The sequence below is a fragment of the Barbus barbus genome (genome assembly GCF_936440315.1).
Source record: "Barbus barbus genome assembly, chromosome: 2".
Classification (NCBI taxonomy): domain Eukaryota; kingdom Metazoa; phylum Chordata; class Actinopteri; order Cypriniformes; family Cyprinidae; genus Barbus; species Barbus barbus.
The window spans coordinates 40,360,575-40,375,276 of NC_136730.1; the positions used below are offsets into that span (position 1 = coordinate 40,360,575).

General features: G+C 35.7%; 1 protein-coding gene across 1 annotated transcript in view; it reads right to left on the reverse strand.

Moving 5' to 3' along the window:
- Positions 1–14,702, reverse strand: part of LOC306878242 (polypeptide N-acetylgalactosaminyltransferase 18-like) — a 107,630-nt gene that overhangs the window by 60,233 nt on the left and 32,695 nt on the right. Inside the window, exon 2 of the mRNA XM_079430462.1 lies at positions 168–363. Coding sequence (XP_079286588.1) covers positions 168–363 — 196 coding nt within the window. The remainder of the gene's footprint in view (positions 1–167; positions 364–14,702) is intronic.

The following is a 14,702-nucleotide window of genomic DNA, read 5'->3' on the forward strand; positions in this document are numbered from 1 at the left end:
ACACCATGGGTATATATCAAAATACTATTATATTACCATCATATTTCAGTGAGAAATGAACACAGGGCATCTGCTGACTGCAAACATTGATTGTGCACAGCAATCACATTAGTTCACGCAGGCATTCGCTGTGACAGTGAGTAAAGGACAGACAGTCAGACACTCACCCTTCAGGTCTGTAGTCTGGGATGGGTCTGTCCATAGAGAGGCGGTCACTGAGGTAACCGTTGTAGCCGTAATACTGAAACATCTTGAGGGCCACTCTGCGGCTCTCTGGCCCCAGATCCTGGCCCCAGTGGTTGAACAAGGACGAGTCGGAAAAAGATCGATCTAGCTGATTGTCATCTCCTTTCAGCGGGGACTCTGTGAGGGTCAAAGAAAGAGATGGTTGGCATTCCCCTGATAATGAAACGTGTCAGAGAACAGAGGCTACAGAAGGAAAATGACACTGAGCGTGTTTACATTCACCGATTGTGCTTAATAACATGACAGCTCATGATTAAATACCTTCACTGGTTTTCTTTTATTAGGCAAACTCTTGTGAAAAAGAACTGTGCTTAATTGTATTCAAATATTCAAATCTTAAAAGTATAATTTTACAAAATTGTACTTGCTTATAATATAATAATAATGAAATAAAAGACCGCTTAAGTTTACTTAAAAACATTAAACTTTTTAAACACACTTTCTAAAAATGTCAAACTAAAAGTGTTCCTTAAAAGCACATTTAAAGCAAAATCCAATCGACACACACATGCATTTTTGCCCATTACTCTGTTTATGTAGGCACAAATGCTGGGGAAGTTTTGTTCATTCCTTTTCAAACAGGAGATTGAGGTTGGCCCAAACCAGCAAAATAACAAATCACATAAGCTGTTTTATGTGTGTGTGTGTGTGTGTGTGTGTGTGTGTGTGTGTGTGTGTGTGTGTGTGTGTGCGTGCGTGTGTGTGTGTGTGTGTGCATGTTTCTTTCTCGTTCTCTCCCCCATGATACTGATGGCTGGTTTGTGGCTTCAAGGGCATAACTTTCACACCTCTCTCTTTCTATCATTCTCCATTTCTCTAGTTTCTATTTGACGATGAAATAGATCATTTTTGAAATTCAACACAGCTTGTTTCTTGTGTAACTTTTTGCCCTTTAAACTCTATAAACTCTATAAACCTATATATGCAACTAGGGAATGACACAGTGGTCATTTCAAGGCAAAGTTGTGATGTTTTTTAAAAACTCTTTAAAAATAAATTTAGTGTGGTGACAACTGAGATCTTGTAAATTTGATAATCTCCCCATTCTAATAAAATAAAATAAAAAATCTAAAAGCATCTGTCTTTTTTTCCTGAAACTTCACTGACACCTCTAGTAGGTAATATTTGTGACAATCTAATGAAGTAGTAACCCTAGAGAAAATATGGTGATTTGGAAATGATTTGCAAAAAGGAGAATATTATACTGAGGGAAAATAATGTTCCATGCAAATAATATCCTTACATAACACTTGTCACGAATCCGGTTCGTGGTCTTTTGTCCGACTGCCATATTGCCTCTCACACCTCACATTACACTGGACTGCATTTCCCATCATCCATTGCACTGATTGCACATACACAGCTGATTGCACTAAGCTTGCCCTAGGATTACTTTGTGTCTTGCCTATGCCATACTTGTTTGATGTTGTTCGACCCTGCCTGTGTTTATGACCACGTCTCTAAATAAAAGCCTTGCAAATGGGTCTGCACGTCTCATGTCTCGTCAGCTCCGTAACACACTCCCATTGTGCATGAGCCTCAGTTTTTTTGTGTTTCAATGTCACTTTGATTGACCTTTGTGCTTGACTGTCGCTTGTGACCTTTCCACATCTAGCAGCGTCAGCTATGCACAAACATGCAGCAGTTTGTAGCTATAAAATAAAAAGCAGAGCTGCACTAACACATATTAAAGAACATTTCAGCTCAAGTTGCTTCCAACATAAGACATTAGCAGTAAAATCCTGTGCTCAAAATATTTTTTCATGGCTAGTGCATGCCATAGTTAACAAATGGAACCTTATTGTAAAGTGTTACCAAGATTTCTTTCTATTGATGCTTCTACTGATTGATTGATCGACGGTCATTCTCATACTTGCGGTGTGAAAATGGTTTCAGGTTGAGCAAATCACTTCTATTCAAGAGGGAACAAAGTCATTGACAAATGACTGAGAAAAAGACATGCAAAAGAAAATTTCTCATTAAATTCCATCCACATCTAATTTATAGCCCCATATGCTCAATACTCATATTGTATTGAACTATCTAATGTGGTGTTTCTGTTTTTTTGTATTTTTCTCTAAGGTATTCAAGGAAAAGCATCTAAAAACAGCCGATGCTCTATTAAATCTCCTGAGAACTGAAAAAGGCAATAATATATGATTTTCCCTTGGTATTCTGCACCAAAAAAGCCAACCTCACACTGATGTAGATGAGTTGTGTTCTTCATTGGAACAGATTTGGAGAAATGTATCATTACATCACTTGCTCACCAGTGGATCCTCTGCAGTGAATGGGTGCCGTCAGAATAAAGAGTCCAAACAGTTCATAAAAATATCACAATAATCCAAAAGTAATCCACACATCTCCAATCTATCAATTATTGTCTTCTGAAATGAAAAATTACATTTGTAAGAAACAAATCCATTATTAAGACATTTGAACCTTTTTTAACCTTAGTCCACAATCCACAATAACACTTCCTCTGCAGTGAAAAAGTCCATCCTTTGTTGACCGCTGAAATATTTTTTAGAACTGTTTTGGGTTGTTTTTGCCTTTAAACAGTGTTTAATTTGTAGATACAACTTTTTCACTGGAGAAAGCAATATTATGTATAGAGGACTTGTATTTTAGCCAGAAGCAATGATTTGAAGTTAAAAGCATCTTATGATGGATTTGTTAAATACAGACATAGATATTTTTGCTGCACAAGACGTTAACTGATGGACTTCAGTCATGTAGATTACTTGTAAATTATTGTGAAGTTTTTACCAGCTGTTTGGACTGACGGCACCCATTCACTGCTGAGGATCCATTGGTGACGTGATGTAATGCTAAATCTCTCCAAATCTGTTCTGATGAAAAAAACAAACCCATCTACATCGTGAATGGCCCAAACTAAATTTTCAGCAAATTTTAATTTCTGGGGGGACTATTCTTTTAAAACAGCCATTATTATAGCTGCGCACTTGATATCTCCAATATTTCAGGCTATGCGAACCGAATACACAGAATGAGGAAGTCACATTGTTGTGAGCCAGAGTACTGCAACCTGGACCTGTGTGAAAACATGACTACAGAGTCCCCAGTCAGAAAACTGATACTGAGGGAGTCAGTCTGGATCACTGACGGAATCAAATACGGCTCTGTTGGAGACTGGTTACAGAGAGCACAGACACCCACCCAAACTGCAGCTCTGAATAAACATTGGAGCCGTGCTGCTAACACGGCTCTAGACTGCAGCGGGCTTTAAGCCCTGGCACAGGAATGTGATTTATTGGACCCTGTGCACAAACACGCAACATCTGACTGCTGAGATGAAATATCAATATACTGCATTTCTACTTGCTAGTAGAAAATTAATTCTGTTTTATGTGTGAACGCTCTCTGTACTTCCCCTTTCCAGGTTTCTATATTAAGGCCTTTTGATAAAACTCTCTTAAGACATTGTAAAATGGATCTCAAAATCAAATGACCTGGGGTTGCTAGGCAGGGGGTGTTTTCAACAAATACAAGTGGTTTTAAAACCATGCATACAGTACATATTATTATCAGTGGAGATGTAGTTATTAATGCATGGATCAGTAACTAATAAAAAACACACAAACAACAAAATTAATAAAAACGTTACTTTTTTTTTTTTTACTTGAAAAAGGCTCATTTTTGTAGGTAATCCTTTTGTGATCTGATGTGGCTTCTTGTCACAGAATGAGGCAGAAAATATATTCTGTACTGTAATAAAGGCTGTGTTCATTAGCAATGGCTGAAATATATTTAATCATTATGGAAATTCCTGAGATGGCTTGAAGAGCACAGATAAACCATATATTGTCGCAGGCACGTGTTTATTGTCCTCTGGCTACAAGTATGAATGAAACACACATTACATGTGTTTATAGCACTTAATAATGGCCAATCCATCCTATTTTGGGTTAAAATCTGAAAAATAATACCACTGTCAAAAGAAATTTTAAGTAGACATATAATAATCCACATATTTTTGTTGTTTTGAGTTTTTGTTATTAATTTTTTGCAAAAAACAAAACAAAACAAAAAACACTTGTATGTATTGAACCGTGGGATAACTGTATTGTCCTAAACACCTACTTTTACTAAACATTTATTTATGTATGTATTTGTTTGTTTGTTTAATTTTTAGTTAGCTATATAATAACCCCACTGGAAGACCTTTTCAGGCAAATGCAGAAAATGAAAACTGATTTGTAGTTTTCTTGGGGGCCTATTGGGAACCCTGAATTAGACAATTATATCCTAGCACTCAAATATCATTTCCACAACACTACAGCTTTAACTAACTGCTTTGTAAGACATGATGTGTGTGTCAACAAATTAGATTGGGAAATCCATTAAGGAATAATAAAGAAGTGGTGTGTATATCAATACAGTATATTGCTCATACAGGTGACAAATAGCTAATTTATCTGATCTCCCCAACTGTGTGCAGCTATAATGTGCTGGCTAATAAAACGTGTAACTGTCATTTGGCAAATGTATGATTTTATGGCTATTTATGCATTATTCTCACAGCAGAGTAATTGCTTTGACAAACAAAATAATAGATGACTGGCCTTGTTCAGAGAAATGTGCTACGTGTCATGAAACCGGAAGCAGCATTGACACAATGTCTTGTTAAAATGCTTTTCACCTGCATTGTAAATTTATTTTGGCAGTGTTTGGTGTACAAGATGGAACAAGCACTGCTTTTAAAAGCATTCACTAAAGAGGCCATTCTTAAATTGACATGGACTTTGCACACCAAGAGTGAACAAAAAAAGCATTTTCATCAGTCAGCTTTAATACATGAAACAGATTTCACTTGCTTTAATGCAAGATACAACTCGTCAGATAATACAAATTTAATTATGTCATGTGCACAAAATTACACACATTTACAAACAGCTTGGGTCTGTGCAAACCCTCTTTTGGCATTAAAAATTACTGTCAGGATTTACTTAATACACGCTGTGAAACATTAGTGATAAAAAGTCATAGACAGTTATTGCATATGCATTTGTACGAGTTTCCCTTTTTAGACGCAAAATTTATGAGAATATTTAAATGATTCAAGCAAGGTGATTTACTAAGGTTTACAGTTCTTTATTTGCGATGATCCAGCTATGTTTGTGTTCTTTAATTTGCATATTGTCAGTAGATCAAAAGCAGAATTTGTTTACTCTCACTGCTGTGTTTATGGGATTGCAGTCTCACACAAATTTAACCTGTTTAGTAAAATGACAATATATAAATGATCAACCTGAATTCCGGAAATGGATGTTTTTTACATTTTGAATTTTGAATAAAATGACTAAAAATAACTAAAAGACTTTCAGATCACATGAGCCAATATTTTTTATAATTCAATTTTATAATTCAATTTGATGCCTACTACAGGTCTCAAAAAAGTTGGCACAGGGGCAACAAAGGGCTGAAAAAGCAAAAGAGTTTGAAAAGATTCAGCTGGGAGAACATCTAGCAAGTAATTAAGTTAATTGACATCAGGTCTGTAACATGATGAAGAAGCAGAGTTTCTCAGAAGTAAAGATGGGCAGAGCCTCTTCAATCTGTGAAAGAGTGCGTGAAAAGATTGTGGAATACTTTAAAAACAACGTTCCTCAAATTCAAATTGCAAAGACTTTGCAAATCTCATCATCTGCAGTGCATAACATCATCAAAAGATTCAGAGAAACTGGAGATATCTCTGTGCGTAAGGGACAAGGCCGAAGACTTTTGTTGGATGCCTATGGTCTTCGGGCCCTCAGAATACACTGCATCACTCATTGGCATGATTCTGTTATTGACATTACTAAATAGGCCCAGGAATACTTCAAGAAACCTTCTAGCATGTCATCAATGTTCAGTTCAAAGGCCATCATCTCTGATGGTATGGGGTGCATAAGTGCATACAGTATGGGCAGCTTGCATGTTTTGGAAGGCACTATGAATGCTGAAAGGTATATAAAAGTTTTAGAGCAACATATGCTCCCCTCCAGATGATGTGTATTTCAGCAGGACAATGCAAAACCATATACTGCAGCTATTACAACAGCATGGCTTCGTAGTAGTAGAGTCCGGGTGCTGAATTGGCCTGCCTGCAGTCCAGATCTTTCTCCTATAGAGAACATTTGGCGCATCATTAAACGGAAAATACGCCAAAGACGACCACGAACCCTTCAGCAGCTAGAAACCTATATCAGGCAAAAATGGGACCAAATTCCAACACCAAAACTCCAGAAACTCATAACCTCGATGCCCAGACGTCGTCAAACTGTTTTGAAAAGAAGAGGAGATGCTACACCATGGTAAACAAGCCCCCGTCCCAACTATTTTGAGACCTGTAGCAGGCATCAAACTAGAAATGAGCTCATTTTGCAAATGAAATTGCAAAATTTCTCAGTTTAAACATTTGTTATGTTATCTATGTTCTATTGTGAATAAAATATTGGCTCATGTGATTTTCTTTTTTTAACCGTTGGGTTATAAAACGAACATATTTGTATGTGTATGTACTCCAGTCAAATCAGTAGTCTTATGTGTAAAATATGTTTTATACAGACAGGGTCACTGCATGTTGAGAACAAATGACCGGCTAAATACTACTTGTCTCGGTAACCCCTAAACTTTGACTGATTAGCATGTACTAGTTAGACCTTGCTGCTAATAATATATTTCTCCATTGACATCAACTCAAAATGAACACGTTTTCTAATTACACTGAATAAAAATGTATACTTTACAGTTTCATTATTGATGACCTTTACACAGTTATGAACTGAACTAAATCAACACTGAACTGACTTGATCTGAATAAGGACACTATTGTCTTGTTAGAGCTAAATTTAGATTTGCTTCATATTTGATGATTATTTACTTCCCTGTAGAATACTGTGAAGCTGCTCTCTGTTCTAAAAAGTGCTTTATTAAGATGTTGACTTGAGCTGACTTGTTGTTTTTGCATGCAACATGTATGTTACTAATATTTTATTGCATCGCAGTATATGTGTCACCAATGCCTGATTCTTTCTGGAGGCTCTTAAAGGGATAGTTCACCCAAAAATGAAAATTCTGTCATCAATTTCTCACCCTCATGTCGTTCCAAACCCACAAGACCTTTGTTCATATTCGGAACACAAATGAAGATATTTTGGATGAAATCCAAGAGCTTTCTGACCCTGCATAGACAGCAACACGTTCAAGGCCCAGAAAGGTAGTAAGGACATCATTAAAATATTCCATGTGACTTCAGTGGTTCAACCATAATTTTATGAAGCTACCGAGAATACTTTTTTTCACGCAAAGAAATAAAAAAATTATATTCACACATATGTTGTGGTACTCTTGTGAACGCACGGTGGAAAGTGACACGAAAGCGAAGAATTGCTGAATAAAGTCGTTATTTTTTGTTTTCTTTGCACCCTTAAAGTATTCTCGTAGCTTTGTAAAGTTAATGCTGAACCACTGAAGTCACATGGACTATTTTAATGATGTCCTTACTACCTTTCTGGGCCTTGAATGTGTCAGTTGTGTTGCTGTCTATGCAGGCTCAGAAAGCTCTCAGATTTCATCCAAAGTATTTTAATTTGTGTTCCAAAGATGAGCAGGTCTTACTGGTTTGGAATGACTTGAGGGTAAGTAATTAATGACATAATTTTAATTTTTGGGTGAAAACTCCCTTTAAGAGCACAAAATGCAAAATTTTTGTGCATTTCATGTCATAAGGCAGTCATAGTGTTTTTGTGGTGACATCGGCCAATCCTATATTTAGTTTTTAAGAAACCATAATAAACTTGCATGGTAAAATAGTCAGGTAAACAATAGATGTACAAATATATGATATTGCTGCATGAAATGAAATGAAATCATGCTGCCCAGAAAATTTTTCTAAAGTTACAAAATGAATGCAGCACACATTATTTTAATTACGACACGATCATAAGCACACGTGTCCTAAAACCCCATCATTGGCTATTAATTAGTATCCTCCCTCAGGAGAGATAAGAAACCACGCTGGTACGGTCAGGGGTGGCTTTTGTAGACTTCGTAACCTAGGCAACATCTAGTGGCTCGGTCTGCTCAGCATGTTGTCCCAAAGGCTCTTTGTTGATAGAGGAATTCAGTCCGCAAGCATGTAGGCTAGCTATCAGAGCCTTTCAACTCAACAAAAGAGACATAAGGCTTCAAGTAATGGAAGTCCTTTCACAGACATTAAACACAGCTATGAGAAATGGCAGAATTTCATAAGCAGTCTGAGAATGACCCCACATCAGTGTGTGCTGAGCGCATCACAGCAAGTATACATGAAAAGGTCAGGAGCTCTACCGCAGCCAATATGCTGCATGACAGCGATGAATTCTTCAGGATAAAATCTATGTTAAATGGCTTTTACGAGCCATTTTACTTCATAATGTGATGTATTTCTGATTGAAACTGGATCTTTTACTGGTGGAAGAAATGTGGGACAGGCTGTAGGTCAAGTTGTATGATCGTTATTTGCTTTTATTGCCGCAGCATTCATTACATTAACATTAACTGGCATTAAATTACCGTGTTCACTATTGTTATTTATTCTGGATGCTAAAATTAATTTACACTACCAGTCAAAATGTTTTTGAAGTCTCTTCTGCTTACCAAAGCTGCACCAGAAATACGTAGAGTAAAAATGTGAAATTTTAGTACAATTTCAAAAAACTGTTTTCCATTTCAATATACTTAAAATGTATTCCTGTGATGGTAAAGTTGAATTTTCAGCATTATTACTCCAGGCTTCAGTGTCACATTATCCTTCAGAAATCTTTCTACTATGCTGATATGGTGCTCAGTTATTATGAGTTATCATTTATGCTTTTTGTAATTAGTACTAATGGTTCTTTTTATGTTCAGTGTTGAAAACAGTTCTTGATGCTTAATATTTTTAAGGACACCATTATAGATTTTTTTTTTCTCCACTTCACATTGTGACCACATCACCCCCTCAGGTATGTATTACTTTCTAATAACTCAACTGGCCAATGTCAATTATGTATTAATAATGCTTGTTGTTATTGTCTGTTATTAGCAGGATGTGGAAGGTTTGTCGGTGTGATATTCATCCCACCCCTTCTCCAGCCCTCCTCCAATTCAAAATGTGTTGAATTTCCAGAAAGAAATATATATAATATAATGTACTGGTATATAATAATAATAATAATAATAATAATAATATATGTACTGGTGAAATTACAGCCATTTTCTGTTAGCATCTTTATTTCAAGACACTTTATATAAGGTGGCTCAAAAATTACTCATGAAGTCATAAGATTTTGGTCATACAGTCCACCACCCACCAGACACATACTTGCTCTCACGTGAACAGAGCCCAGCCCTTCCTGAAGGAGGTGGGCCGCCAAACACGAGCATTGAAAGAGGCCAAGAGGAAGCCAAAAGTGTGTGAGACATAAAATAGGGACACTAGGAAAATGACTAAATAAACAGGATTTATAGATACTGCAGACTGTGGATAATTGCTACAGGATGAAATTACGCCACACCGAACGAGCGGTTCATAATTCATCCGAGCTCCTGTGACTCCTCTGTGGTGTCAATCAGATTTCCACGCTGATGACTTGTCTTGTTCTAGCAGGTTGTTAAGCCCCGGCGGCTCTAATCACATGCTCTCTGTGAGGAACATTATCAAACACAGTCAGGTGGGCTGAAACAGGATGGACTTCTACAAAAGGCCACCTGCATAAAGAGACGTGTCTGATGAATGAGGTGCCAACAATAATTTGGCTTCACACAACTAATGTGCTCACATAAATCAACAACAAAAATCACTCTCCACACCTAAATATAATAAATTATATGAATTACATTAAACAGTGTGTGTTTTGAGATTTTCACTCCACAGTAATTAATTCAACTTTTGTTTTTGTTTAGCTAGCCATAAATATATTTTTAGAGCATTGCTTTAAAGCTGATGTTTGAATTAGTTTCCTGATGAAGTCATCATGAAACAATAATATTCACAGTCACAGCTGAATAGTGCAACTTACTTTCGAAAAATATACTGTATGTATGTGTCTGTGTGTGTGTATATATATATATACATACATACATATATATATATATATATGCATACATTATGTATATATACTGTGTGTGTGTATGTATATATATATATATATATATATATATATATATACACACATTATGTATATATACTGTATGTGTGTGTGTGTGTGTGTGTATATATATATATATATATATATGTACACATATACATATGTTGATTTCTTCTATGTTTACATATAGAATCTTTAAAAGCACTAATAATTTCTTACTTTTAAACCATTTTTTAATTGTACATTATAGTGCTGTGCCATTTAAATTCATGTGTAGCATTAAAATCTAATTTTAATACCAGGCTTTTTGTGATGAATATTCAGCTTGGGCCAGAATTTTCATATTAGTGCATTCCTAACCATTATTACTTTTCTCTCTCCAATACATCAGTGAACAGTGTAAATGCATCCCTCTGAGACATTCAATTATCGGTGGGCTAAAATAATACAATTAGAGAATGAACATTTGTACCAGTGCACGGAAAGTGCATGGATTTTTAGTTCTGCCTGTGGTACTGTGAATGTTTCACACTGGAAACACAGAAGCAGGCAGCTCTAGACATGCAGTTTAAGAGGTGGGATGTTACAAGCAGGTGCAGGCCAGTTTGACAAGCTGAAAGAGGTGCTAGGGTGCTGGTGTAGTCATACTGTACCATGTGCACTGCAAGAACATGTGACCAACTGCATGTAACCAACAATGAGCGCGCACAAAGCACGCTGCCAAATCACTTCCCACACAGGCATATTAATAACATCTGCTATGCAAAGAGCATTTTATACTGCGCTGCAAAACAAAGGCATTCATCTGTGTTACAACACGTTTATCAGACCTGCTCACAGACGAGAATGAGAAGAATTCAAGCCCACCCCTAACTCTCTCTGACTCTATCCACCTTTCCAAATGTCTTTCCCTCACTCTATATATATCAAGTGCTCTCAATATCAACATTACTGCTATTGATATAAATACTGATACTCAAATTTGTATGATTTCCTCAGACAAAATGTGTAATTACAGCCTTTTAATATTATATTTGAAAAACAGGTTACACTTTGTCTTTGTTACAATGTAATTATCCATTTAAGTACTGAGTAGTATTTATTAATGGTATATATTTACTATATGATTAGGGTTAGGATTGAGGATCAGTTTAGGGTTAGTTGCATGGAATTATGCATAATTTACTGTTATTACTAAGTACATGTAACGTGTAACAATGACATGTAAAAAGGTGTAACCAAAACAATTATTCATTATTAACATTAAAATAGCTCAAACTGTAACTCATTTCAGTTTTGAACCATTTTTTTACCATTTTGAACATTGAGAACATTAGGACACAACTTCAGCCTCGCTCATTTCAAGTTATTTTGGCTGTACTATTATGCTGCTTGGTGTTACAATTTAGTATTTGTTATCATATTATTTCAATTTATAATCTTAATCATATACACACTGGTTTGTTGTGCAAGTAGTTTCACTATTTACTGCATTATTTATTCTTCTGGTTATATCCCCATAGCAGCTGATGAATCAGAAGTCTTGCATGTTCGCATGAAATAGTTTAAATAGCAAAATAAGATGGATATTAACTTGCATATATTTTATAACATTTTATGAATTGTGTGCATCTTATAGCTGTGACTTTAGTTAATGCATATTTCACAAATAAAATGTGTGACAAGAGCCATAAACACATTTTCACATCTGTCGCCACAAATCCACTTATGGAAAAAATGCAGGTGCTGGAGTGGTTTTAGTGTTTTAGGAGAAAATAAGAGGGCTTTTACCATGTATCCTTGCACTGTACCATATCACAGAGAATAGCATGTGTAAAGAAATTCAGATTTGGTTACAAAAGTGCAAGCTAAAATTCAAAGACTTGCCAAAATACACATACACAGACAACACGGTGAAACCAGGGTAAACACTGGTGGTGCTTTTACAAGATGGATGAATTTGGTGCAGCGTTTGGGTTTCAATCGAGTTTCTTCTTGATAGTTATAAGCTAATCTTTTTTTGCCACACGTTAGCTCTGTACAGTCAAGCCCAAGATAAAATAGTAAGATTTTGTAAGCACCATTAGTAAAAGGGGCATTTGAAAAGACTGTTTGAATATATGCTTATTAATTTTTGTAATTCTGCTAGGTGACACTAGTAGTGACACAGAAACAACATATTTCACCTTCATACCTTTAAATTACATAAACAACAACTTATAATATACCAAGGCTGTCAAAACCAAAAACAAAAGCAAATAATATAATATAATAAATAATCACAATTCAACACCATTCTGTAGTGGTGCATTAGAATCTTAGAAATAACTAGCTACATAAATAACACCATTTAGTGTGAAATAACTCCAGATGTTTTTGTAATGAGTGTTGTTTGATACTGCAGTGTTTCAGCATTTGTGTATGTGTTAAAATATGCGGAAAGACAAATATTTTTACAAAAAAAAAAACTTTCACTTTGAGGCTTATGATGCATATAATTATAAAATAATAACATGATAATCAGTGTAATAAAACACTCAGTTTGACTAAATCTGTCAGCACTGTGACGGCAAAAAAAAACAAAAACAGGTAAAAACTCCTTTCAAGTTAGGAGCCTTGCTATTAATGGGTTCATTTTTCTTCTTAACTGTCAAATAAATGACTGACTGCACTTGATGAACTCTTTAACAAGGCTGTTGTGAGCAGTGTTATTGGGAAAAACCACAAATTCAGTCAGATTGTCTGTCGTAGCATGTAAACAGGTTTTCAGAATAACAAGACAATACTCAACAGAGCAGCCACTAGACTAATACAGACTCCACTCAGGATCATTACTTATCATTTCTAAGTAAGGGGTTGCTGCGTGCCTGCACACATATGCATGACAGCACACGCAATGTAACAGTTAAGAGGCAATTAAGTGTGTTGCAAGGACTGAGGGTGTGCATTCATTTACTCAGAGACTAAGCACTGAGAGACAGAGTACTAGTGCAATTTTTAAAGGAACAGATCAACCAAAATGTAACTCAGTAATATAATCACCCTCATGGCATTGAAACAAGTAGTTTTTTTCATACAACACAAAGGGAAAAATTTCTCGCAATTGCATTTTTTTTTCTTGCAAATTACTTTGTTACACTGTGACATCAGTTGTTTCCATCCAAAGTTGTGAATTTAGAATATTGCATAAAACATTAGTGAATAAAGCACTGTTACCGTCCCATGTGTTCAAGAGGATAAAATCATCACCTCTTGGGAAATTGGATCAAAGTATCAATAATATAAATGAAAGATGCTGCAACCGTTAAAGCCTGTTTCTCTTTTTACCTGCATTATAAAATGACTTGTGCCTCAGAGAGTGCATATGAAACGCAAAAACTGGCTGATGTTTGGGATCACAATCGTGTGAGGCAGTTACAGACAGCTCAGGCATTTCAAAATTATTAAAACAATATTTGAGATGATGTGCTATGAGATTGCTGTACTGGTTAGTTGAGTTATCACATCCCATGAACTATTTTAGCAAAGTCAAGTGACTTTTTGAAGTGCATCAAGAAATATATCCAACTCAAATCAACATTTTTAGAATTTATGCACATCTTGGCTTTTCCATTCAGCATTTGTGACTACATCAAAAATTAATTATAAACTTCTCTTCATAATTGTGACTTCATAACTCGCAATGTGAATTTATATCTCACATTGTGACTGTTCAGCCTGGTCTCATTGTTTATGCGTAGGTAATACGTAACATTTACAAGTTTTTATTGATGCAAAAATGTACAATTCAGGCGTATTTCAACATTTAAAACGTACAAATAGCTGAGTATTATATTTATGTATCTTTTATATCATTAAGATATTCGTATCAATGCATTTTTATAATTTTATCAATAAGCGATTTAGATTTTTGGACCCTTTAACCTACCACCAAACCTTAACCTATAATAGCGAGTATAAAAGGATATAAAACGCAATTGTCAGAAATAAGCAGGAAAATAACCATTTTAGTAATATAGCATTAAAAATATTATTATAGTCGCTAATACCACTTCTACCTCTAAACCTAAACATAACTATTTCTGTACAGTATAAGAAAAACATGACAGACAGATAAATGCAATTGCAATCATTTATTTCACGAGTTCACACTTACATATATTTAGCACGAGTTACGTAATGCGTATTTGGCGAGTATGGTAATACGTAGTTGGCGTGCTGTCCTGGGGAAGGGCTCTGAGCTCGGTAATGGCCCGAACCCAGAGTATCCCCCCGTGGTATGGTGTGAACTTAGTGATATTGGTGGAGAAGGGGTGGTGGAGGGATGCTGATAGACCGTCA